The sequence below is a fragment of the Pseudophryne corroboree genome, chromosome 8 (genome assembly GCF_028390025.1).
Source record: "Pseudophryne corroboree isolate aPseCor3 chromosome 8, aPseCor3.hap2, whole genome shotgun sequence".
Lineage (NCBI taxonomy): Eukaryota > Metazoa > Chordata > Amphibia > Anura > Myobatrachidae > Pseudophryne > Pseudophryne corroboree.
In genome coordinates this window covers 21,078,257-21,104,219 of record NC_086451.1, presented here as the reverse complement: position 1 = coordinate 21,104,219, position 25,963 = coordinate 21,078,257, and the positions used below count along the sequence as shown (strand labels likewise).

The window sequence follows — 25,963 nt, the reverse complement described above, 5'->3', positions numbered from 1 at the left end:
ATACCCCTTCCCGCCAGAGGATAGGGCACGTTGGGAAACACCCCTTAGGGTGAATAAAGCGCTCACACGCTTGTCTAAACAGGTGGCACTACCGTCCCCGGATACGGCCGCCCTTAAGGAACCTGCTGACAGAAAGCAGTAAAATATCCTAAAATGTATATACACTCACACGGGTGTGATACTGCGACCAGCAATCGCCTCAGCCTGGATGTGCAGTGCTGGGGTGGCTTGGTCGGATTCCCTGACTGACAATATTGATGCCCTAGATAGGGACAGTATATTACTAACTATAGAGCATTTAAAAGATGCATTTCTATATATGCGTGATGCACAGAGGGATATTTGCCGACTGGCATCAAGAGTAAGTGCGCTGTCCATTTCTGCCAGAAGAGGGTTATGGACAAGACAGTGGTCAGGTGATGATGATTCCAAAAGGCATATGGAAGTATCGCCTTATAAAAGGGAGGAGTTATTTGGGGTAGGTCTAACAGACCTGGTGGCCACTGGAAAATCCACATTTTTACCCCAGGTAGCTTCTCAACCTAAGAAGACGCCGTATTATCAGGCGCAGTCCTTTCGGCCCCATAAGACAAACGGGCAAAAGGCGCCTCATTTCTGCCCCGTGGCAGAGGGAGAGGAAAAAGGCTGCAGCAAACAGCCAATTCCCAGGAACAAAAGCCCTCTCCCGCCTCCGCAAAGTCCTCAGCATGACGCTGGGGCTTTACAAGCGGTCTCAGGCACGGTGGGGGCCCGTCTCAAGAAATTCGAGACGTCTCCCCCTCGCCGTTTTCATAAAGTCTGCTTTACCGACGTCTCCCTCAGACAGGGAGACAGTATTGCAAGCCATTCACAGGCTGTATTCCCAGCAGGTGATAATCAAGGTACCCCTCCTGCAACAGGGAAAGGGGTACTATTCCACACTATTTGTGGTACCGAAGCCGGACGGCTCGGTGAGACCATTTTTAAATCTAAAATCCTTGAACTTTTACATACAAAGGTTCAAATTCAAGATGGAGTCACTCAGAGCAGTGATTGCAAACCTGGAAGAAGGGGACTATATGGTCTCTCTGGACATCAAAGATGCTTACCTACATGTCCCAATTTACCCTTCTCCGAGGGTACCTCAGGTTTGTGGTACAGAACTGTCACTATCAGTTTCAGACGCTGCCGATTGGATTGTCCACGGCACCCCGGGTCTTTACCAAGGTAATGGCCGAAATGATGATACTCCTTCGAAAGAAGGGAGTTTTAGTTATCCCTTACTTGGACGATCTCCTGATAAGGGCAAGATCCAGGGAACAGTTGGAAGTCGGGGTAGCACTATCTCAGATAGTGCTGCGGCAGCACGGTTGGATTCTCAATATTCCAAAATCGCAGCTGATCCCGACGACACGCCTTCTATTCCTAGGGATGATCCTGGACACAGTCCGGAAAAAGGTGTTTTCTCCCGGAGGAGAAAGCCAGGGAGTTATCCGAACTAGTCAGAAACCTCCTAAAACCAGGCCAAATGTCAGTGCATCAGTGCACAAGGGTCCTGGGAAAAATGGTGGCTTCCTACGAAGCAATTCCATTCGGCAGATTCCACGCAAGAACTTTCCAGTGGGACCTGCTGGACAAATGGTCCGGATCGCATCTTCAGATGCATCAGCGGATAACCCTGTCACCAAAGACAAGGGTGTCTTCTCCTGTGGTGATTGCAGAGTGCTCATCTTCTAGAGGGCTGCAGATTCGGCATTCAGGACTGGGTCCTGGTGACCACGGATGCCAGCCTGAGAGGCTGGGGAGCAGTCACACAGGGAAAAAATTTCCAGGGCTTGTGGTCAAGCCTGGAGACATCACTTCACATAAATATTTTGGAGCTAAGGGCCATTTACAATGCCCTAAGCCAAGCAAGACCTCTGCTTCAAGGTCAGCCGGTGCTGATCCAGTCGGACAATATCACGGCAGTCGCCCACGTAAACAGACAGGGCGGCACAAGAAGCAGGAGGGCAATGGCAGAAGCTGCAAGGATTTTTCGCTGGGCGGAAAATCATGTGATAGCACTGTCAGCAATGTTCATTCCGGGAGTGGACAACTGGGAAGCAGACTTCCTCAGCAGGCACGACCTCCACCCGGGAGAGTGGGGACTTCACCCAGAAGTCTTCCACATGATTGTAAACCATTGGGAAAAACCAAAGGTGGACATGATGGCGTCCCGCCTAAACAAAAAATTGGACAGGTATTGCGCCAGGTCAAGGGACCCTCAGGCAATAGCTGTGGACGCTCTGGTAACACCGTGGGTGTACCAGTCAGTGTATGTGTTCCCTCCTCTTCCTCTCATACCAAAAGTACTGAGAATTATAAGACGGAGGGGAGTAAGAACTATACTCGTGGCTCCGGATTGGCCAAGAAGGACTTGGTACCCGGAACTTCAAGAGATGCTCACGGAGGACCCGTGGCCTCTACCTCTAAGAAGGGACCTGCTCCAGCAAGGACCCTGTCTATTCCAAGACTTACCGCGGCTGCGTTTGACGGCAGGGCGGTTGAACGCCGGATCCTGAAGGAAAAAGGCATTCCGGATGAAGTCATCCCTACCCTGGTCAAGCCAGGAAGGATGTAACCGCAAAGCATTATCACCGCATTTGGCGAAAATATGTTGCGTGGTGCGAGGCCAGTAAGGCCCCGATGGAGGAATTTCAACTAGGTCGATTCCTGCATTTCCTGTAAACAGGAGTGTCTATGGGCCTAAAATTGGGGTCCATTAAGGTTCAAATTTCGGCCCTGTCAATTTTCTTCCAGAAAGAACTAGCTTCACTACCTGAAGTTCAGACGTCTGTAAAAGGGGTACTGCATATACAGCCTCCTTTTGTGCCTCCAGTGGCACTTTGGGATCTCAATGTAGTTTTGGGGTTCCTAAAGTCACATTGGTTTGAACCACTCGAATCTGTGGAGTTAAAATATCTCACATGGAAAGTGGTCATGTTGTTGGTCCTGGCCTCGGCCAGGCACGTGTCAGAATTGGCGGGCTTTATCCTGTAAAAGCCCTTATCTGATTTTCCATTCAGACAGGGCGGAATTGAGGACTCGTCCTCATTTTCTCCCTAAGGTGGTTTCAGTGTTTCATCTGAACCAACCTATTGTGGTACCTACGGCTACTAGTGACTTGGAGGACTCCAAGTTGTTGGACGTAGTCAGGGCCTTGAAAATATATGTTTCCAGGACGGCTGGAGTCAGGAAATCTGACTCGCTGTTATCCTGTATGCACCCAACAAGCTGGGTGCTCCTGCTTCTAAGCAGACTATTGCTCGTTGGATTTGTAGTACAATTCAGCTTGCACATTCTGTGGCAGGCCTGCCACAGCCAAAATCTGTAAAAGCCCATTCCACGAGGAAGGTGGGCTCATCTTGGGCGGCTGCCCGAGGGGTCTCGGCGTTACAACTTTGCCGAGCAGCTACTTGGTCAGGGGCAAACACGTTTGCTAAATTCTACAAATTTGATACCCTGGCTGAGGAGGACCTGGAGTTCTCTCATTCGGTGCTGCAGAGTCATCCGCACTCTCCCGCCCGTTTGGGAGCTTTGGTATAATCCCCATGGTCCTTACGGAGTTCCCAGCATCCACTAGGACGTCAGAGAAAATAATAATTTACTTACCGATAATTCTATTTCTCGTAGTCCGTAGTGGATGCTGGGCGCCCATCCCAAGTGCGGATTGTCTGCAATACTTGTACATAGTTATTGTTACAAAAATCGGGTTATTATTGTTGTGAGCCATCTTTTCAGAGGCTCCTCTGTTATCATGCTGTTAACTGGGTTCAGATCACAGGTTGTACGGTGTGATTGGTGTGGCTGGTATGAGTCTTACCCGGGATTCAAAATCCTTCCTTATTGTGTACGCTCGCCCGGGCACAGTATCCTAACTGAGGCTTGGAGGAGGGTCATAGGGGGAGGAGCCAGTGCACACCAGGTAGTCCTAAAGCTTTACTTTTGTGCCCAGTCTCCTGCGGAGCCGCTATTCCCCATGGTCCTTACGGAGTTCCCAGCATCCACTACGGACTACGAGAAATAGAATTATCGGTAAGTAAATTCTTATTTTTTCTTTGTGATTTTAGTCACTGTATCTCTCCTGTGTCCCTGCTTGTGCTGACTACACTGCGCAGGGGTTTGGGTAAGAGGTATTGTGCTGCTGCCAATTGTACTGTGTTACCTGATACTGCAAGTTATATCATGTCTGCTTCTGACGGTAACGGTTCTGGGGCAGAACACACTGCCGGTGTTGCTGAAGCCACAGATCCATATGAGGAGAATATAGCAGCTGTGGGTTCTGATTCTGGGGGCTCCTTGCCCCCCAGTGACCCACCGTGGGCTGCTTTTTCCACGCTTCTGCATATGCTAGTTAATAAACTAACACCCCTTATGGGACCCCCTATGCCGGTGCAACCGTATGTGGTCCCTGCAGCTAATCCGCCGTGGGCGGACAATTTATATGCTCAGTTGAAGAAGTTAAACCAGTCCCTGACTACTAAAAAGTCTGACCCTCGCTCGCCTAAGCCCAAGGGGGCCTCTAAGCGAGCTCTTATCTCCTCACAATCCACTGCTGTTACTGACACCTCATCTGATGAAGATGGCACTTACACTGACCCCACAGATTCTGACTCAGATACTGCTGATGGGGAGGGTGGTTCACATGTGGATGTTCCTGATCTTTTGGAGGCTATTAAGTTGATTTTACAGATTACGGATGATCCCGAGCCATCCGTCCCTCCTAAGAAATCAGATAGGTTCAAGCGTCTTTACCTCACTCTGACCACCTAGTGGAGATACGTCAGGAACCCTGGGAAAACCCGGGTAAGAAGTGTTTGCCTCAAAAGATGCTGGCTCACTATCCCCTTGCCCCAGAGCTGTCTAAAAATTGGGAAACGCCTCCTCCAGTAGACTCACATGTGGCTAGGATGGTGGTTTCTTCAGCTCTACCTGTCACTACCGTCACATCTCTAAAAGAGCCTACGGATAAATGTGTGGAGGGTTGTCTAAAAGCGATTTACACCCTTACGAGTGCTGCACAAAGGCCCGCTATTGCGGCAACATGGGCTGCAGAGGCTATTGAAGCATGGGCCTTGGCGTTAGAAGCTCAAATCTCTTCTGACCATGCTAGACAATGCTTGTCATATATTGTCACTGCTTCTCGCTATATTAAAGAGGCAGCTTCTGATGCCGGTATCCTAGCAGCCAAGGCCTCTACTACATCAGTCCTGGCTCGCTGGATTTTGTGGCTGAGGTTCCTGGTCTGTGAATCTGGACTCTAGAAAAACCCTGGAGGTACTCCCTTTCAAGGGAGATATTCTGTTTGGGGAGGACTTAAATAAGATGGTGGCTGACTTGGCTACTGCCAAAACCGCCTGTCTGCCAAGTACCGCTCCTTCTGCCTCGAAGGCTAAAGGTACTTCCTTTCGCCCCTTTCGTCCTTCAGGTAAAGCAAAAGGTCAGGACTACAACAAGTAGGCCCGTACTTCCAAACCTGGTAAGCCAAAGCCCCAGATCCCAGGGTGGGGGGCCGGCTTCTAGGGTATTCCCAGGAATGGTTGAAGACCACTTCAGATGCCTGGGTACGGGAAGTCGTCACCCAAGGTTACGCCATAGCCTTCAAAAACCGACCCCCTCATCGATTTTGCCAGACAGATGTCCCGTTGGACCAGACAAAGGCAAACACTCTACATTCGGTGGTACAGACTAATGATGAGCGGATTCGGTTTTACTCGGTTCTCAAAACGGCATCTTGTTGGCTATCCAAAACACGTGACATCCGTGAGCCAATAAGATGCCGTTTTGAGAACCGGTTTGACCCTTCTGGATACAGGAGTCGTCGTACAGGTGCCTCTTGCGTAAAGGGGCCGGGGGTACTATTCTCCGCTGTTTCTAGTCCCGATACCGAATGGGTCCTCCCGGCCCATTCTCAACCTCAAGGCATTGAACAGGTTTGTGAAAGTTTCCAAGTTCCGTATGGAAACCCTTCGCTCTATAGTTCTGGCCTTGGAACCTGGGGACTACATGGTCTCCCTGGACATACAGGATGCTTACCTGCATATTCCTATAGCAGCGTCACATAAGCAATACCTGTTATTTGCGGTTGGCAACCTCCATTACCAGTTTCGGGCGTTACCTTTTGGTTTAACTACGGCTCCGCGATCTTCACCAAAGTTATGGCGGTAATGACGGTGGTACTCCGCCGTCAAGGGGTCAGGATACTGCCGTATCTGGACGACTTGTTAATCCTGGCAAATTCCCCAGAACTTCTCCTACGTCATCTGGATATGACTGTCCGGTTTCTACAAGCCCACGGGTGGCTCATCAACTGGAAGAAATCCTTCCTGGTCCCTGCTCAGAGCATGGTGCGCCTGGGAGCGCTATTGGACACTCACAACCTGCAGTTGTTCTTGTCTCAGGAGAAAGTCCTGAAGCTTCAGGACAGGATTCGTTGCTTCCTTTCTCGTCCGCAAGTGTCGATACATTCGGCGATGCAGGTGCTGGGCCTCATGGTATCAGCATTCGACATGGTGGAGTATGCTCAATTCCATTCTTGCCCCCTCCAGAAGCTGATTCTAGCCAAGTGGGACGGCCTGCCTCACCGGATCAGGTCTCACATGATCTCATTGACTCCGGAGGTCCGTCTGTCGCTGCTATGGTGGCTCCAGGACCGACAATTGTGCAGGGGCCGTCCGTTCTGGATATCCAACTGGGTCCTGTTGATGACAGATGCCAGTCTAAGGGGTTGGGGCGCAGTGCTGAAGCAACACTCCCTTCAGGGTCGGTGGACCAAGAAGTAAAATCTCTCCTCCCGATCAACATTCTGGAATTGCGGGCGGTCTTCAATGCGTTAAACCTAGCCCAGCATTTAATTCAGAACCGTCCTGTTCAAGTACAGTCGGACACCGCCACCACGGTGGCTTACATAAATCATCAAGGCGGCACTCGAAGCCGCTTGGCAATGAAGGAAGTCTCACGGATTCTACATTGGGCAGAACGCCATCTACCGGCCATATCGGCAATATTCATTCCGGGAGTCCTGAATTGGGAAGCGGACTTTCTCGGTCGTCAGGACGTACATGCCGGCGAGAAGTGTTTCAACTACTAGTGGAAGAGTGGGGCCTTCCAGATGTGGATCTGATGGCGTCTCGACACAATCACAAGGTTCTGGTCTTCAGAGCAAGGACAAGGGATCCTCAAGCAGCATTCGTGGATGCGCTGGCGGTGCCGTGGAGGTTTCGGCTGCTGTACGTGTTCCCTCCGGTGTCACTCCTGCCCAGGGTAATTCGGAAGTTCAAGCAAGAAAAAGGAAATCTGCTTCTCATAGCTCCAGCGTGGCCCAGACGGCACTGGTTCTCAGACCCGCAAGGCCTATCGTCAGAGCGTCCAATTCTACTTCCACAACGCCCAGACCTCCTCGTTCAGGGCCCCTGTGTCTACCAGGATCTAGCTCGGCTGTCTTTGACTGCGTGGCTCTTGAAGCTTCCGTCTTAAGGGAAAAAGGGTTTTCTGAGGCGGTCATTCAAACTATGTTGCGGGCCCGGAAACCGGCTTCGGCTCGGATTTACTATAGGGTCTAGCATTCTTACTTTGTTTTGTGCGCATCTAACAATTATGACGCTTCCAAGTTTAGTATAGCCAAGTTGTTGGCTTTTCTTCAGCAGGGCCTGGACTTAGACCTGCGTCTGGCCTCCCTCAAGGTTCAAATATCTGCCTTGTCGGTGTGGTTTCAGAGAAAAATTGCGACCTTACCTGATGTGCATACCTTTACTCAGGGTGTGTTGCGTATCCAACCTCCCTTTGTCCCGCCTGTGGCTCCTTGGGACTTGTCGGTGGTTTTGGAGGCGCTACAAGAGTCTCCGTTTGAACCTCTTGGTTTAGCTGATCTTAAGTGGCTTTCCCTTAAGGTGGTGTTTTTGCTGGCTATTGCTTCAGCTAGAAGTGTGTCGGATTTGGGTGCCTTGTCCTGTAGTTCCCCATATCTGATATTTCACCGTGACCGGCAGGGCCGGATCTAGGGGCTGGGGGAAGGGGGGGGGGGGGGGGGGGTACTAGGGCTAATAAATACAATTACCCCATAGCACATGTACATAGAACAATCACAAAGCTCTATCTCAGTCTCACTCAAAAAGTTCAGTCAGAATTGAGAGAGGAGGAGTTAGGATTGCAGATGGGAGGAGTTGGGACTGTAGAGGGAGGAGTCAAAATTAAACAGTAAACCGCCCCCCCTAAAGAAAAGTCTAGATCCGTCCCTGGACTGACCGGGCGGTTCTTAGGACTCGTCCCAGGTATTTACCTAAGGTGGTTTCTTCGTTCCACCTTAACCAGGAGATTGTGGTTCCGGCACTTGTATCTCCTGATCTGTCTTCCAAAGAGCGGTCTTTGGATGTGGTACGGATTCTCCGTATCTATGTGAAGAGAACTGCTTCTATTAGGAAATCTGATTCTCTCTTTGTGCTGTTTGGATTTCACAAACGGGGCTGTCCTGCTCGCAAGCAAACTTTGGCCAGATGGATTAGAATGGTGATTGCACATGCTTATGTGAGGGCTGGTCTATCAGCTACTGATCACATTACGGCCCATTCTACTCGGTCTGTTGGACCTTCTTGGGCAGCCCGCCGTGGTGCGACCCTTGAACAATTGTGCAAGGCGGCTACGTGGTCCTCAGTGAACACGTTCATAAGTTCTATGCCTTCCATACTGCCGCTTCCCAGGATGCTTCCTTTGGACGCCGGGTTCTTGTGCCCGCTACAGTGCGTCCCCTCCCATAAGGAACTGCTTTAGGACATCCCCTATGTCTATCCTTGTGGAGCCCAGTGTACCCCGCAGCAGAAAATGAGTTTTATGGTAAGAACTTACCTTTGGTAAAACTCTTTCTGTGAGGTACACTGGGCTCCACAAGGCGCCCACCCTGACGCACTTAGCTTATTTGGGTTGGTATGGCATTAGCCGATGACACTTCTCCTGTCGTGAGAGTGTGGTGTATGTGGCTACTAACCGTTGTCGTCTCTTTTCCTGCTACTGCATTGGGCTGGTTACCTAAAAACTGAGCTCCTGTGCAGGGAGGCGGGTTTATAGAGGAGGCGGCGCTATGCATTCTGGGAACAGTCAAAGCTTTTCAGCCTGTTGGTGCCTCGGATCAAGATCCTACTCTACACCCCCATGTCTATCCTTGTGGAGCCCAGTGTACCTCGCAGAAAGAGTTTTAACAAAGGTAAGTTCTTACCATAAAACTCGTTTTTAATGTCGCAAACACGCCCTGCATTCGTCCAGCCACGCCTGCGTTTTTCAAGGCACACCCGCATTTGTATCTGACACGCATGCGTTTTTACACACACTCCCCGAAAACGGTCTGTTACCACCCAGAAACACCCATTTCCTGTCAATCACTCTGCGGTCAGCAGTGCGACTGAAAAGCGCCGCTAGACCTTGTGTGAAACTACGTCGGCTTTTGTGAAAGTACGACGCACGTGCGCATTGCGCACCATACGCATGCACAGAAATGCCAATTTTTAGCCTGATTGCTGCGCTGCGAACAACGGCAGCTAGCGATCAGCTCGGAATGACCACCCTAGTGCAGTGGTCTCCAACCTTAATCGGGGTGTGAGCTACTTTCGAAAAATAAAACCTCTTAAGGAGCTACCCCCCAATGTGCATTCATTCCTGCGAAAGTGGGTGTGGCCTCACAACTACAAGTAATGCCCCCTCGCGTAGTGCCAGATACACAAATAATGCCCCTCAGCAGTGCCAGATACACAAATAATGCCCCTCAGCAATGCCAGATACACAAATAATGCCCCTCAGCAGTGCCAGATACACAAATAATGCCCCTCAGCAGTGCCAGATACACAAATAATGCCCCTCAGCAGTGCCAGATACACAAATAATGCCCCTCAGCAGTGCCAGATACACAAATAATGCCCCCCCAGCAGTGCCAGATACACAAATAATGCCCCCAGCAGTGCCAGATACACAAATAATGACCCCTCAGCAGTGCCAGATACACAAATAATGCCTCCCAGCAGTGCCAGATACACAAATAATGCCTCCCAGCAGTGCCAGATACACAAATAATGCCCCCAGCAGTGCCAGATATTCAAATAATGCCTCCAAGCAGTGCCAGATACACAAATAATGCCCCCAGCAGTGACAGATACACAAATAATGCCCCCAGCAGTGCCAGATACACAAATAATGCCCCCAGCAGTGCCAGATACAAAAATAATGCCCCCCAGCAGTGCCAGATACACAAACCATGACCCCCCAGCAGTGCCAGATACACAAATAATGCCCCCAGCAGTGCCAGATACACAAATAATGCCCCCAGCAGTGCCAGATACACAAGTAATACCCCCCAGAAGTGCCAGATACACAAATAATGCCCCCAGCAGTGCCAGATACACAAATAATGCCCCCAGCAGTGCCAGATACACAAATAATGCCCACAGCAGTGCCAGATATACAAATAATGCCCCCAGCAGTGCCAGAAACACAAATAATGCCTCCTCAGCAGTGCCAGATATACAAATAATGCCTCCCAGCAGTGCCAGATACACAATGCCCCAGCAGTGCCAGATATTCAAATAATGCCTCCCAGCAGTGCCAGATACACAAATAATGCCCCCAGCAGTGCCAGATACACAAATAATGCCCCCAGCAGTGCCAGATACACAAATAATGCTCCCCCGCAGTGTCCGATACAGTGCTAACCCTTCCTGGCTTCTTCTACTGCTCCTCCTGTATGAGGGATGGAAGGGGAGGAGAGCGCAGCGTGCGCCTCTCCTGTGAAGTCCGGAGAGCAGCTGCGGTGAGGGTGACAGAGTCTCCGGCGACGGCTGGCATTTAAAATATGGTGCCGGTAAGTGAGGCAAACAAAACTTGCGGTCTGTCAGCCAATCAGGTGCCGCCACTGCCGATCCACGAGCTCTGGTTGGCTGACGGCCGGCACCATATTAAAAATGAAGGGAGGAGGAGTGCCAGTGACTGCCCAAGCCCGTGCACTCTGTGAGCTACCGAAAATACTACGGCGAGCTACGGGTTGGAGATCACTGATTTAGTGCTTCCAAAACCACTAAGCCCAAGTCAGGCTTGTCTTGTTTAAAAGCAGGCTGACGGTCCTGGGCGGCCCGTCAGCCTGCTTCTAAACAAGACAAGCCTGACGCATAACAGGGTGGGCCTTTCCGCTGGGGACCCCAGGGTGGGAGGCCGACTTCTGCAGTTCACCCAGGTCTGGTTGAAGACCACTTCAGACGCATGGTTGTGAGAAGTTGTCTCTCACGGGTAAGCAGTCTCTTACAAGAGACGCCCCCCCCCTCGCCAGTTTTGCACCACGGTTATCCCTTCAGATCCGTTAAAGGCGCAAGCCCTACAACTGGTTGCGAGTTCTCTCTAGGATGCAGGAGTGGTAGTGCCGGTACCTCTGTCTCAGAGAGGCAGAGGTTACTACTCAATCCTGTTTCTAGTTCCGAAACCCAGTGGGTCTTTCCGGCCTATACTCAACCTCAAATCACTAAACAAGTTTGTGAGAGTGTCCAAGTTCGCTCCATTGTACTGGCTATGGAACCCGGAGACTATATGGTATCCCTGGATTTTGCCAAGTCACATCAGCAGTTTCTGCGGTTTGCTATTGGCAACCTACACTATCAGTTCCAGGCTCTGCCATTTGTACTGGCTACGGCACCTCGGATCTTCACCAAGGTCATGGCCATAATGATGGCCCATCTCCGTTGTGAATCCCAAATTGCTTTCTCACAAATATTTAAAATGCCCGCTCTAATATATATTGTAAACGCCTGCACATCTTATTACCATGTGCCATGAATGTGCACTATACATAGCAAAACACTGCATCCCATAAGAGAAAACAATACACCCACACATCTGAGTTCCAAAGCTCATTGATGTATATATTTGTTATTAAAAGGATATGGATTCAAAATATATTACAATGTACGGTATACCTATAATTACATGATTACAACTCACACAGTAAGCAGTTAATACATACAGTTACATGCCAGCATACAATACCATTATCCTTAAGTTATATAAATTTGTCTTTCCATATCACTCTCTCTATCTGTAAAGTAATGCTGGGACTCCATCTTCCTCTGAGACCAAAACAGGAACTAACCTCCTGTGTGGTCCGCAGTGTGTTATCTAGTTTCTGGGGGAGGGGACTCATGATGAGTCACTAGTCTCTTTGTATATGCTGAACAGGTTCAGCCTTGGGGAGTCCAAGGGGGCTGGCCTGAGCTTCCTGTCCACTGTCCTAATAAGAGTGATTTTAGCTTTTATACATTTAATCATAATTATCCGCTGCAATGTCCCACAACTTCACAACAAGCATCAAATTAATCTACACATCAATCTGGTTGCTTCAATAGTAAACATGACAGGTTTATCTTGTTTCGTTCAAATAATACACATACATGACATTACTTCATTATATATAATTTTAAATCATTATGATGTCTGGCGCTTGATAGTTATGTACTGTATGAAATAAGTGTCGAATCCATCTCTGTGGCATGTCCGTGTAAATGCGTGTGTTACCATATATTGCTGTGCTCGCTTCGCGTATTTGCAAGTATAGCGACTCATATGTGTGTAGTTTGTATGTTCTCTTTATGTAATATTTTTGACTTCGACACCGTCACCAGGGAGTACGGATCCTGCCGTATCTGGACGACTTGCTGATCCTAGCAAACTCCCACGATATCCTCCTTAGTGATCTGCAACTGACGGTAAGCTTCCTACAAGTCCATGGGTGGCTCATCAACTGGAAGAAATACGCTGGTCCCAGCTCAGAGCATGGTGCACTTGGGGTCAATCCTGGACACACAGTCAACGTCTGTTCTTGTCTCCAGAGAAGGTCCTGAAGCTTTAGGACAGGATACGATGCTTCCTTTGTCGCCCCCAAGTGTCGATACACTCGGCGATGCAAGTACTTGGCCTGATGGTGTCTGCATTCGACATGGTAGAGTACGCTCAATTTCATTCCTGCCCCTTCTGCAGAGCCTTTCTAAGTGGGACGGCCTACCTTATCGGATCAGTTCTCACATGATCACTTTGACTCCAGAGGTTCGTCTGTCGCTGACCTGGTGGCTACAGGACCAGCAATTGAGCAGGGGCCGTCCCTTCTGATTCCCCGACTGGGTCCTGCTAACGACAGATGCCAGTCTGCGGGGATTAGGTGCGGTTTTGGAGCAACACTCTTTCCAAGGTCGCCAAACCAAGGAGTAATCACTCGTCCCGATAAACATCCTGGAGCTGCACTAACTCTTGCTCAACCTGTAATAGCCAGAGGCATTTGGCATAATCCTGGCCAGTGCTGTGAGCTTACACACCGCACCAAGGTAGCCTCTCATTGGGTAAGTCCCTAACACTAACTACAGGGGTTCAGGTCCGGGGGGCAGGACACCCCAAAGCCACGCAGCCAGGCAACCCCAGGGCACCGCAAGAGTGATACAAATAAAGAGTTAAAAAGGTAGGAGCAGCTACTGCTGTATGTGTGAGGAGTGAAAAAACAGAACAGGCCTGTTCAAGTACGGTCAGACAACACCACCACGGTGGCATACATCAATCATCAAGGCGGCACTCGAAGCCGAATGGCAATGTTGGAAGTGTAAAAAATCCTTCGTTGGGCGGAACGCCATCTGCCAGCAATATCGGCAGTGTTCATTCCAGGCGTCCTAAACTGGTAAGCGGACTTCCTCAGTTGCCAGGACATGCGCGCTGGAGAGTGGAGTCTTCATCCGGAAGTCTTTCAAATCCTAGTGGACAGATGGTGCCTACCAGATGTAGACCTGATGGCGTCTCGACACAAACACAAGGTTCCGGTCTTCGAAGCAAGAACAAGGGATCCTGAAGCAGCGTTTATGGACGCACTAGCCATTCCATGGAATTTTCGACTGCCCTATGTGTTCCCTCCAGTGTCACTCCTGCCCAGAGTTCTGAGGAAGTTCAAGCTCCAGCGTGGCCCAGTTGGCATTGGTTCTCAGACCTGCAGGGTCTATCGACAGAGTGTCCTCTTCTACTTCCTCAACGCCTAGACCTCCTCGTACAGGGCCCTTGTCTCTATCTGGACCTGGCCAGACTGGCTTTGACGGCGTGGCTCTTGAAGCTTCACTCCTGAGGGCCAAAGGATTCTCTGAGGCGGTTATTCAAACTGTTGCAAGCCGGCATCTTCCCGGATTTATTATAGGGTCTGGAATTCTTGCTTCACCTGGTGTGCTGATAAGAATTATGATGCATACAGATTCAGAACTTCCAGAATTCTGCCTTTTCTACAACAAGGCCTGGACTTAGGCCTTCGCCTGGCCTCCCTCAAGGTTCACATATCAGCCTTGTCGGTGTGGTTTCAGAGAAAGATTGCGTCTATACCTGACGTTCATACTTTCACTTGGAGTGTTTTACGGATTCAGCCTCCCTATGTCCCTCCTGTGGCTTCATGGGATCTGTCTGTTTTCCTGAATGCCCTACAAGAGTCTCCATTTGAACCTCGAGTCGGTGGACCTTAAATGGCTCATGGCCAAGGTCCTGTTTTTACTGGCTATTGCCTCTGCTAGGGGGGTGTCGGAGTAAGGCGCTTTATCCTGTCGCCCACCCTTTCTGATATTTCATCGTGACCGGGCAGTTCTATGAACTCGTATCGGTTATTTACCTAAGGTGGTGTCCTCTTTTCATCTTAACCAAGAGATTGTGGTCCCGGCCTTCATCTCTTCTGATTTGTCCTCCAAGGAGCGGTCTTTGGATGTGGTAAGGGCTCTCGTATATATGTGGAGAGGACTGCCTCTATCAGTAGGTCAGATACCCTTTTTGTACTGTTCGGTTTCCATAAACGTGGCTGGCCTGCGAATAAGCAAACCTAGGCCAGATGGATAAGAAAGGTGATTGCGCAAGCCTATACGCGGGATGGATTTTCAGCTCCTGTTGCTATTAAAGCCCATTCTGCTCGGTCTGTTGGACCTTCTTGGGCGGCCCGCCGTGGCGCGTCCGCAGAATAGTTGTGCAAGGTGGCTACATGGTCCTCAGTGAACGCGAACGCGTTCGTTAGGTTCTATGCCTTTGATACTTCAACCTCCCAAGATGCTTCCTTTGGACACCGGGTTCTCATACCCGCTAAGGTGTGTCCCCTCCCTTGAGGAACTGCTTTAGGACATCCCCGATGTTTCCCTGTGGAACACAGTGTACCCCGCTGCAGAAAAGGAGAGTTATGGTAGACTTACCATGGTTAATTCTTTCTGCGAGGTACACTGGGTTCCACAGGGCGCCCACCCTGATGCACCTAGCTTCTATGGGTTTGTATAACATTAGCCGCTGGTCCCTTCTCATTTCGTGAGAACGTGGTTCTATAGACTAACATCTGCCTTCTCTTTTACCTGCTACTGCATTGGACTGGTTAACAAAACTGAGCTCACAGTGCCTGGAGGCGAGGTTATATAGAGGAGGCTCCAATGCATCCTGGGACAGCCTAAAGCTTTAGCCTGTTGGTGCCTCTGGATAAAGATCCACTCTACACCCGATGTTTCCCTGTGGAACCCAGTGTACCTCGCAGAAAGAGTTAACTATGGTAAGTCTACCATATCTACCATAACTCTCCTTTTTTTTTTTTTATGATTTTAAGTAATATTCCCTTTTTCTGAGATTTGGGATTTTCTTAAACTGTTAGCCACAATCATCAAAATTATAACCAATAAAGGCTTGAAATATCTCACTTTGCATGTAATGAGTCTTTATAATATATTAGTTTCACCTTTTTAAGTTGAATTACTGAAATAAATGAACTTTTGCACGATATTTTAATTCTCTTGAGTTTCATCTGTATATAGTAGTTAATGACCATTTTTACTATTTTCTAGAATGTTTGTGGGGACAACCAGACAAAAGTTATCAATCTCCAGGACGTGTGTCAGAGAGGGCAGAGAAGGTAGATGCAGCACAGACTTTGCATGATGTCATTGACGAACGTGGCACTAGGGAACGTGCAATAAAGAAAGGTCTTCTCACCATAGCCAGTTTATATGAGTCTGGGCATGCAAAAGGTATCGGGACTTTCCCTAAAGTGTGTGTGTGTGTGTGTGTGTGTGTGTGTGTGTGTGTGTGTGTGTGTGTGTGTGTGTGTGTGGTACTCTTGACCATTTTTACTTTTCTTTTTCTAGAATGTTTGTGGGGACAATTGGATAAAAGTTGCCAATCTCCAAGACGTGTGTCAGAGAAAGCAGGGAAATTACATGGAGCACGGGCTTTGCATGGTGCTTTTGAGGAACATGCAGTCAAAGAGCTTCCTTCAGTAACCAGCTTGTGTGAGAAACTCTCAAAGACCGAAGATGTGAATGGTATTAGTACTTTCCCTGTAGACTCCTCACCAACTAAACGTGTGTGTATACATAGTCACTGACCATTATTACCTTTTTCTTATAGAATGTTTGTCGGGACACTTGGACAACAGCTATGAGTCTCCAGAAAATGTGCCAGAAAGAGAAGGGAAAGTAGATGGAGCACAGGCTTTGCAGAACCGTCCTTTTAAGATTCGTGTTATCAAGAAACGTGTTGTCGAGAACCGTGTCATCAAGAACTGTGTTATCAGGAAACGTGTTATCAAGAAATATGTTATCAATGAAGATCTTCCCCCAGTGTCCAGCTTGTGTGAGAAACTCTCAAAGTCTGAAGATGTGAAAGGTATCAAGACTTTCTCTGTAGGCACCTCGCCTGCTAAACACGCACACACATATATGTTACTAACCATTTATTACCTTTTTCTTGTAGAATGTTTGTCTGTAAAAATGGACGATAACTATGAGCCTTCAGAATGTGTGTCAGATAGAGAAGGGAAAGCAGATGGAGCACAGGCTTTGCATGGTGCTACCAAGGAACATGTTCCTAGAGAAGACCTTCCCTCAGTAAACAACTTGCATGAGAAACACTCAAAGTCTGGACATGCAGAAGGTATCAGGACTTTACCTGTATGCTCCTCACCAGCTAAACCTGTGTCTGTATATTTTGCTTTGAACACAGTCAGTCCCAGGCAGGTACTTATCCATCATACAATATCATCAGGAAGGCGTCTGATTGGTACCAAATGTATTCTGCAGCATGACAACGACCGCCAAACATACAGCTAATACAATTTTCAAAAAAATTGAATTTCAAATGCGCAAAACAAATTCCTATGCTGCCTCTGTGACTAAAAGAGGCTCCACAGATCTCCTTAAATAACTAGCATACAAACAGAAAAGGTCTCAGATATGGCGCAAAAGAACAATTTCTCCTATGAAGTATAGAGTATGATGCTTACTTTTTCAATAAAATCCTTTTCTTTAAAATTGACTCCAGACTTTTTGCACTGTGATCTCACGATGTACTCTTCTCAAGAGAAGGGAAACATGATCGTGCAATATAGTCTTAAAAATGGAACAGATTTTATTTATACATCACACTCACAATAAAATAAAAAAGACCAGCATATGTGATTAATGTGGTACTTCTCTCCGTCACAACCAGTCCACGCCATCTGGATATTCCCTGAATACACGTTCCACCAGTCTGTATTAGGTGCAGGTCTCAGGAGCAGTCCCCAAACAGTTCATCAGGCCACCAGATGCTTAACGCGTTTTAGAACTCCGTCCTTCGTCAGAAGCATGGTGGCTTAACAGAAAGTCTCTATATTTATATCATCCATAATTGATAGCCCACCCTTCCATTTCCCGGCTTCGGCCGGGAGTGACCTCACCAGAAATAATAATATCCAAGTGGCGAGTTCAAATGTAAATTAAGATTTAAACTCTCCTGTTGGATATTATTATTCTGGTTAAAATTACAATCATAAGGTGGAACGCAAGCGACCGGAAATGATCTATGCGCCGTGATTCGTCATTTCTGGCCGTTTGGTGAAGCCGCGGGATGACCTTTGGCCGCGTTTCCTCCGGATGTGGCGCAGAGCCGTTAGATCACTTCCGGCCGCGTCACTTCCGGGTGGGTCGCGAACCCGTGAGGTCACTCCTGGTCGATGCCGTAAATGGAAGCTCCACTTTAAGAGTGGGCTATCAATTATGGATGGTATAAATATAGAGATTTTCTGTTAAGCCACCATGCTTCTGACGAAGGACGGAGTTCCGAAATTCGTTAAGCATCTGGTGGCCTGATGAACTGTTTGGGGACTGCTCCTGACACCTGCACCCAATACAGACTGGAACGTGTATTCCGGGAATATCCAGACAGTGTAGACTGGTTGTGACGGAGAGACAATTAATCACATTTGTGGTGATATACTTGTCTTTTTTTTTATTTTATTGTGAGTGTGATGTATAAATAAAATCTGTTCCATGTTTAAGACTATATTGCACGATCATATTTATCTTTTCTTGAGAGGAGTACATTGTGAGATCACAGTTCAAAAAGTCTGGAGTCAATTTTAAAGAAAAGGATTTCATTGAAAAAGTAAATGTCATACTCAATAGGAGAAATTGTGCTTTTGCGCCATATCTGGGACCTTTTCTGTTTTGTAAACATACAGCTAATGTCATTAAGAACTATCCTCAGCATAAAGAAGAACAAGGAGTCCTGGAAGTGATGATATGGCCCCCATAGAGCCTTGATCTCAACATCATCGAGTCTGTCTGTGGTTCTCCAAGTTGTTTGGAACAACCTCCCTGCCGAGTTCCTTCCCAAACTGTGTGCAAGTGCACCTAGAGGAATTGAGGTTTTGAAGGCAAAAGGTGGTCACAACAAATATTGATTTGGTTTAGATCTCCTCTCTTAATTCACTTTGCATTTTGTTCATTGATAGAAATAAACCATTATCACTTCTATTTTTGAAAGCCTTTTTACTTTGAAGCATATTTTCCACACCTGCTTAAAACGTTTGCACAGTTCTCTCTCTCTAATTAATGTATATAAAATTTATATAGTCACTGACCATTATTACCTTTCTCGTATAGAATCTTTGTCGGGAAAAATGGGCCATAGCTGTGAATCTCCGGAACGCTGGTCAGTTAGAGAAGGGAAAGTACGGGGAGACCAGTCTTTGCATGCTGCTACCAAGGAACATTTTACCAGAGATCTTCCCTCAGTAACCAGCTTGCATGAGAAACACTCAAAGTCTGGACATGCAGAAGGTATCAGGACTTTCCCTGTATGCTCCTCACCAGCTAAACCTGTGTCTGTATATTTTACTTTGAACACGGTCAGTACTAGGGGCCTGAATGAGTCTTTAAGTTTGACCTGCTTTCTGTAAGTTTTGGTTCCTCTTGGTTTATTAGATGCTAGTGCTAAGGGCATACATACATTTACTGTACCATCAGACTTAGCCAGATCAGATATTAGTCAAGACGTTTGTTTATACAGAATAGGGGCAGTTTGTTGTTTGTTTTAGGTCAGGGGTGGGCAGACTGTTGGAGTCGGTGATCTACTTTGAAAGCTGAAAAGCTTTTGTGATCTACCTAGGTGGGATAATAGCGCACCCACCCACCCCAAAGGGGGCGTGGCATAACAAAAAGGGACGTAGCCTTGCTGCACAGGGTGTAATGACTGTCGTACGAAATAACACATTGGCCCCCACAGGTAAAAACCTCAAACACATATGCCCCCACAGTGCCAGATACAGATATGCCCCACAGTGCCAGTTATGCCCCCACAGTGCCAGTTATGCCCCCTCAGTGCCACATACACATATGCCCCCACAGTGCCAGATACAGATATGTCCCCAGAGTGCCATGTGCACACAGTGCCAGATATGCCCCCACAGTGCTAGATATGCCCCCACAGTGCCAGATACAGATATGCCCCCACAGTGCCATGTGCCCACAGTGCTAGATATGCACCCACAGTGCCAGATACAGATATGCCCCCATAGTGCCACATATGACCCCACAGTGCCAGATACAGATATGTCCCCAGAGTGCCATGTGCCCACAGTGCCAAATATGACCCCACAGTGCCAGATATGCCCCCACAGTGCTAGATATGCCCCCACAGTGCCAGATACAGATATGCCCCCACAGTGCCATGTGCCCACAGTGCTAGATATGCCCCCATAGTGCCACATATGACTCCACAGTGCCAGATACAGATATGCCCCCAGAGTGCCATGTGCCCACAGTGCCAGATATGCCCCCACAGTGCTAGATATGCCCCCACAGTGCTACATATGACCCCACAGTGCCAGATACAGATATGCCCACACAGTGCCATGTGCCCACAGTGCTAGATATGCCCCCACAGTGCCAGATATAGATATGCCCCCACAGTGCCAGATATGCCCCTATAGTGCTGCTCACCGTTTTGCTGCTGTGTGGAGAGCGCAGTGCGCGCCTCTCCTGCCTGCCGCCCTGCCCCTCAGTCTGGTCTCCGGCAGTGACGGCAGCGTGTATATCTCAAATCAGGCGCCGGTCCACGAGCTCTGATTGGCTAACGAACCGGCACCTGATTTGAGCTATACACTCCGCCGTCACTGCCGGAGACCAGACTAAGGGGCAGGGCGGCAGTCAGGAGAGGCGCGTGCTGCGCTCTCCTCGCCTCGTGTGGATGGGCGGCGGGTCGCGATCGACTAGTCGCATGTCCGTGATCGACCAGTCGATCGCGATCGACTGTTTGGCCACCCCTGTTTTAGGTAGTCGCTAAATGGCCATACTAAATACCATAAGCACCCATTAGAAATAATTTTTCTTGGACTGCTAGGTTAGCATGTTTATGGATGGAGGTTCACCAGCTGAGCTAGAGGAGCGGTTCCCAAGCCACGGTACGCGTACCCGCGGGGTATGCAGTGGACTGGTCAGGGGTACTTGCAAACACTGCCGGTAATGGCGGAAGTCTTCAGCGTCCCTCCCGGCGCATGTGCTGTCGCTCTAGAAGGACGCCAGAAGACACAGCCGCGGCTGGATGAAGGAGCAGGAAGTGGCACAGCCGGAGGAGATGACGGAAGCCCCTCCCCTCCTCTCACCGCCCCGCTCCTTTCATCTCTGCTTGAGCACTGGTGTTGGCACCGGCCGGACCCGGCATGTGTTGCACATGCTTCCCCTTTCCTCTCTCCCAAGGAGGCTCAACCCAAGCAGAGGGACGCATTCCACAATATACCTGATGCATGTAAGATCACCTCTGCACAGGCAGTCTCACACCAGCAACTCGGTACTCGCGGCTCACAGCCCTGTTGGCTGCGCGTTTCCATCCCCTCCTCATAATGTGCACACATTGTCTATGTACACCCCCTCTCCTCCCATAATCTACTTTGCTCTCCAATTCATCAGCCACGCTCCCTTGCCCTGACGCCACACACTGAATGCTCTGCACGTGGCAGTGAGAGGACTGGTGGTGAGTGACTGAGTGAGGAAGCCGTGGCAGCCTCAGCTCTGAGGAGATATGAGTGGTGGCTGTCTCTGTGAAATAAATAGTTGTTCATTCTTTCATCCTATATATATTATAATATAAAATAAAGGAGCAGTACTGGAGGAATAAATTGATTCTGACAATGTGTGGGGTACTACTGTGTGGGGTAATGTGAATAAGCGTCCGCACTGTGTGGCGTAATGTGAATAAGCGTCTTTTCTGGCGTGGACGGATAGATGGGGATTTATGAGACGAGGGGATACTCCTAAATGAAAAGCCTATTCAAGGGGTACGGGAGAGAAAAAAGGTTGGGAACCGCTGAGCTAGAGGATTGTTAATATGTTTATTATTGAGTAACTTGAGCTACATTAGCGCCTTATAGCTGTTTTTCACACAGTTTTTCATGGATTTTATTGTAATAATGCTAACACTTCATTTATACTAATAGTACAGTAGTTGTTTTTTTCCCTATTGCACTGATATAATATTTAAGATTGGATTTGTGTTTAAGTGTATATGTTGTATGCACATTCATTTCTACACTATGTTTGCTTACGATATGTTGCGATTGTGGTTCATATTTATGTGATATGCACAGAATTTTGTACAGTACATGTTTTCCTGTTTAGCGTATTTCCTCTATATGAGGAGTGAGCTACCATGTAAACCTTAGTGGTTGCCGATTCCCATAACTACACCAGCGGCCGGGCCCAACTGATGCCACTTCTGGTGTGACGTCACTGCCTCAACCAGAAGTGGAACTCCAGACACCGGGCAGGCGCGCTGGCTGGCGGTGGGAGAGACTGGCACTGAGTATATATGTTTCACTGACTATTATTACCTTTCTCTTATAGACTGTTTGGAGGGAAAAATGGACAATAACTGCGAGTCTCCGGAACGCATGTCAGATAGAGAAGGGAAAGTACGGGGAGACCAGGCTTTGCTTGGTGCGATCAGGAAACGTGTTACCAAGGAAAGTCTTCCCTCAGCATCCAGCTTGCGTGAGAAGCTCTCAAAGTCTGACATTATGAAAGGTATCCATACATTCCCTGTATGTGTGTATGTATATACAGTTGTGCTTGAAAGTTTGTGAACCCTTCAGAATTTTCTATATTTCTCTTACGTCCTAGAGGATGCTGGGGTCCATTTTAGTACTGTGGGGTATAGACGGTTCCGCAGGAGCCTTTTGCACTTTAAGACTTTTCATCAGTGTGAACTGGCTCCTCCCTCTATGCCCCTCCCCCAGACCTCAGTTTAGAAAATACTATGGGGTATAGACGGTTCCGCAGGAGCCTTTTGCACTTTAAGACTTTTCATCAGTGTGAACTGGCTCCTCCCTCTATGCCCCTCCCCCAGACCTCAGTTTAGAAAATGTGCCCGGGAGACTGGATGCACACTAGTGGAGCTTTACAAAGCTTTTCTGGAAAAAGACTTTCTTAGGTTTTTTTTATTTTACAGGGAAGCTGCTGGCAACAGCTTCCCTGCTTCGTGGGACTTAGTGGGGGGAAGTAGGAACCAACTTCTCAATTAGTTAATGGTTCTGCTTCCGCTGACAGGACACCATTAGCTCCTGAAGGGTACTGAACACAGCCCAGGCCTGGCCAGCGTTCACTCCCACAGCACTGCCGCCACCCCTTAACAGAGCCAGAAGGCTGGTTAGTTCTGCAGAGAGGGGATCCTCCAGTCATCGTTGGCGGCATACAGGTACATGCGCACGCTGCGCGCCATGTCTCTCAGCACAAGGGTGCAGAGCATGTTTTAAAACCTTACTCTCACTGGCAAAAAGGGTACCTACATGTACAGCCGCTGATGTGCCTTCCCCAGCCAGTATAAATATTACATTGCTGAGGCTGAAGGGCGGGGCTTCTCCTCAGACTTGCCAGAACACTCACTGGGAGCCATTTTCTCCTGCAGAAACTCCAGTGTGAAGCTCCTGAACGCTGTTTCTCCTCATGACAACGCTGATACAAGTATAGGGTGTTATAGAAGGGGCAGAGAATGTTCATTATAATTAGGTCTGTGGGCCTATTATTGGTATATGCGCTGTAAGTGGGTAATATATATTCACAATAAGGCACAGTGTGTGGACTGGCAGATCCCTCTGTGTCTTTCTGACAGACTTTAGTGTGGGTCTGTCCCCAATAGCTCCCCTGTGTGATAGGGGTGTGTGTGTGTACAAGTGTGTAACATGTCAGACATTGGGGAGGGTTAGGGGTGTGTGTGTGTACAAGTGTGTAACATGTCAGACATTGGGGAGGGTTCTTCCCAGGAAAAACCCATTTTCTCTATCGTCCTAGTGGATGCTGGGGTTCCTGAAAGGACCATGGGGAATAGCGGCTCCGCAGGAGACAGGGCACAAAAAGTAAAGCTTTTTCCGATCAGGTGGTGTGCACTGGCTCCTCCCCCTATGACCCTCCTCCAGATTTTTGTGCCCGGCCGAGAAGGGTGCAATCTAGGTGGCTCTCCTAAAGAGCTGCTTAGAGAAAGTTTAGCTAGGTTTTTTATTTTACAGTGATTCCTGCTGGCAACAGGATCACTGCAGCGAGGGACTGAGGGGAGAAGGAGTCAACTCACCTGCGTGCAGGATGGATTGGTTTCTTGGCTACTGGACATCAAGCTCCAGAGGGACGATCACAGGTACAGCCTGGATGGTCACCGGAGCCACGCCGCCGGCCCCCTTGCAGATGCTGAAATCAGAAGAGGTCCAGAATCGGCGGCTGAAGACTCCTGCAGTCTTCTAAAGGTAGCGCACAGCACTGCAGCTGTGCGCCATTTTCCTCTCAGCACACTTCACACGGCAGTCACTGAGGGTGCAGGGCGCTGGGAGGGGGGCGCCCTGGGTGGCAAATGAGTACCTATAAAGGCTAAAAATACCTCACATATAGCCCTAGAGGCTATATGGAGATATTTAACCCCTGCCTAAATTTTCTAAATAGCGGGAGACGAGCCCGCCGGAAAAGGGGCGGGGCCTATCTCCTCAGCACACGGCGCCATTTCCTCTCACAGCTCCGCTGGTCAGGACGGCTCCCAAGTCTCTCCCCTGCACTGCACTACAGAAACAGGGTAAAACAGAGAGGGGGGGGCACATTTATGGCGATATTTTGATATAACAAAGCAGCTATAAGGGAGCACTTATTATAAGGCTATCCCTGATATATATATAGCGCTTTTGGTGTGTGCTGGCAAACTCTCCCTCTGTCTCCCCAAAGGGCTAGTGGGTCCTGTCTTCGTTAGGAGCATTCCCTGTGTGTCTGCTGTGTGTCGGTACGTGTGTGTCGACATGTATGAGGACGATATTGGTGTGGAGGCGGAGCAATTGCCAAATATGAGGATGTCACCCCCTAGGGAGTCGACACCAGAATGGATGCCTTTATTTATGGAACTACGGGATAGTGTCAACACGCTAAAGCAGTCGTTTGACGACATGAGACGGCCGGACAATCAATTAGTGCCTGTCCAGGCGACTCAAACACCGTCAGGGGCTGTGAAACGCCCTTTGCCTCAGTCGGTCGACACAGACCCAGACACAGGCGATGACTCCAGTGGTGACGGTGACGAATCAACCGTATTTTCCAGTAGGGCCACACGTTATATGATTTTGGCAATGAAGGAGGCGTTACATTTAGCTGATACTACAGGTACCACTAAACAGGGTATTATGTGGGGTATGAAAAAACTACCTATAGTTTTTCCTGAATCAGAAGAACTAAATGACGTGTGTAATGAAGCGTGGGTTGCCCCTGATAAAAAGCTGATAATTTCAAAGAAATTATTGGCATTATACCCTTTCCCGCCAGAGGTTAGGGAGCGCTGGGAAACACCTCCTAGGGTGGACAAGGCGCTAACACGCTTATCTAAACAAGTGGCGTTACCCTCTCCTGAGACGGCCGCACTTAAAGATCCATCAGATAGGAGAATGGAAAATATCCAAAAAAGTATATACACACATGCAGGTGTTATACTACGACCAGCTGTAGCGACTGCCTGGATGGGCAGTGCGGGGGTAGTTTGGTCAGAATCCCTGATTGAAAATATTGATACCCTGGACAGGGACAATATTTTACTGTCGTTAGAACAAATAAAGGATGCATTTCTTTATATGCGTGATGCACAGAGGGATATATGCACACTGGCATCACGGGTAAGTGCTATGTCCATTTCGGCCAGAAGAGCTTTATGGACGCGACAGTGGACAGGCGATGCGGATTCAAAACGGCATATGGAAGTTTTGCCGTATAAAGGGGAGGAGTTATTTGGAGTCGGTCTATCAGATTTGGTGGCCACGGCTACAGCCGGGAAATCCACCTTTCTACCTCAAGTCACTCCCCAACAGAAAAAGGCACCGACTTTTCAACCGCAGCCCTTTCGTTCCTTTAAAAATAAGAGAGCAAAGGGCTATTCATATCTGCCACGAGGCAAAGGTCGAGGGAAGAGACAGCAACACGCAGCTCCTTCCCAGGATCAGAAGCCCTCCCCGGCTTCTACAAAAGCCTCAACATGACGCTGGGGCTTCTCAAGCGGACTCGGGGACCGTGGGGGGTCGTCTCAAAAATTACAGCGCGCAGTGGGCTCACTCGCAAGTAGATCCCTGGATCCTGCAGATAATATCTCAGGGATACAGGTTGGAATTAGAGACAGA

At 48.7% G+C, this 25,963-nt stretch overlaps 1 protein-coding gene across 3 annotated transcripts in view; it reads left to right on the top strand.

The window, feature by feature from the left end:
• The window catches only part of LOC134948181 (uncharacterized), a 151,456-nt gene that overhangs the window by 39,830 nt on the left and 85,663 nt on the right, over positions 1–25,963 (top strand). For all 3 annotated transcript variants that reach the window (XM_063936009.1, XM_063936008.1, XM_063936010.1), the window contains exons 3-8: positions 15,864–16,046; positions 16,164–16,340; positions 16,426–16,683; positions 16,771–16,950; positions 18,942–19,118; positions 22,179–22,358. In XM_063936009.1, the coding sequence (XP_063792079.1) occupies positions 15,864–16,046; positions 16,164–16,340; positions 16,426–16,683; positions 16,771–16,950; positions 18,942–19,118; positions 22,179–22,358 (1,155 nt within the window). The remainder of the gene's footprint in view (positions 1–15,863; positions 16,047–16,163; positions 16,341–16,425; positions 16,684–16,770; positions 16,951–18,941; positions 19,119–22,178; positions 22,359–25,963) is intronic.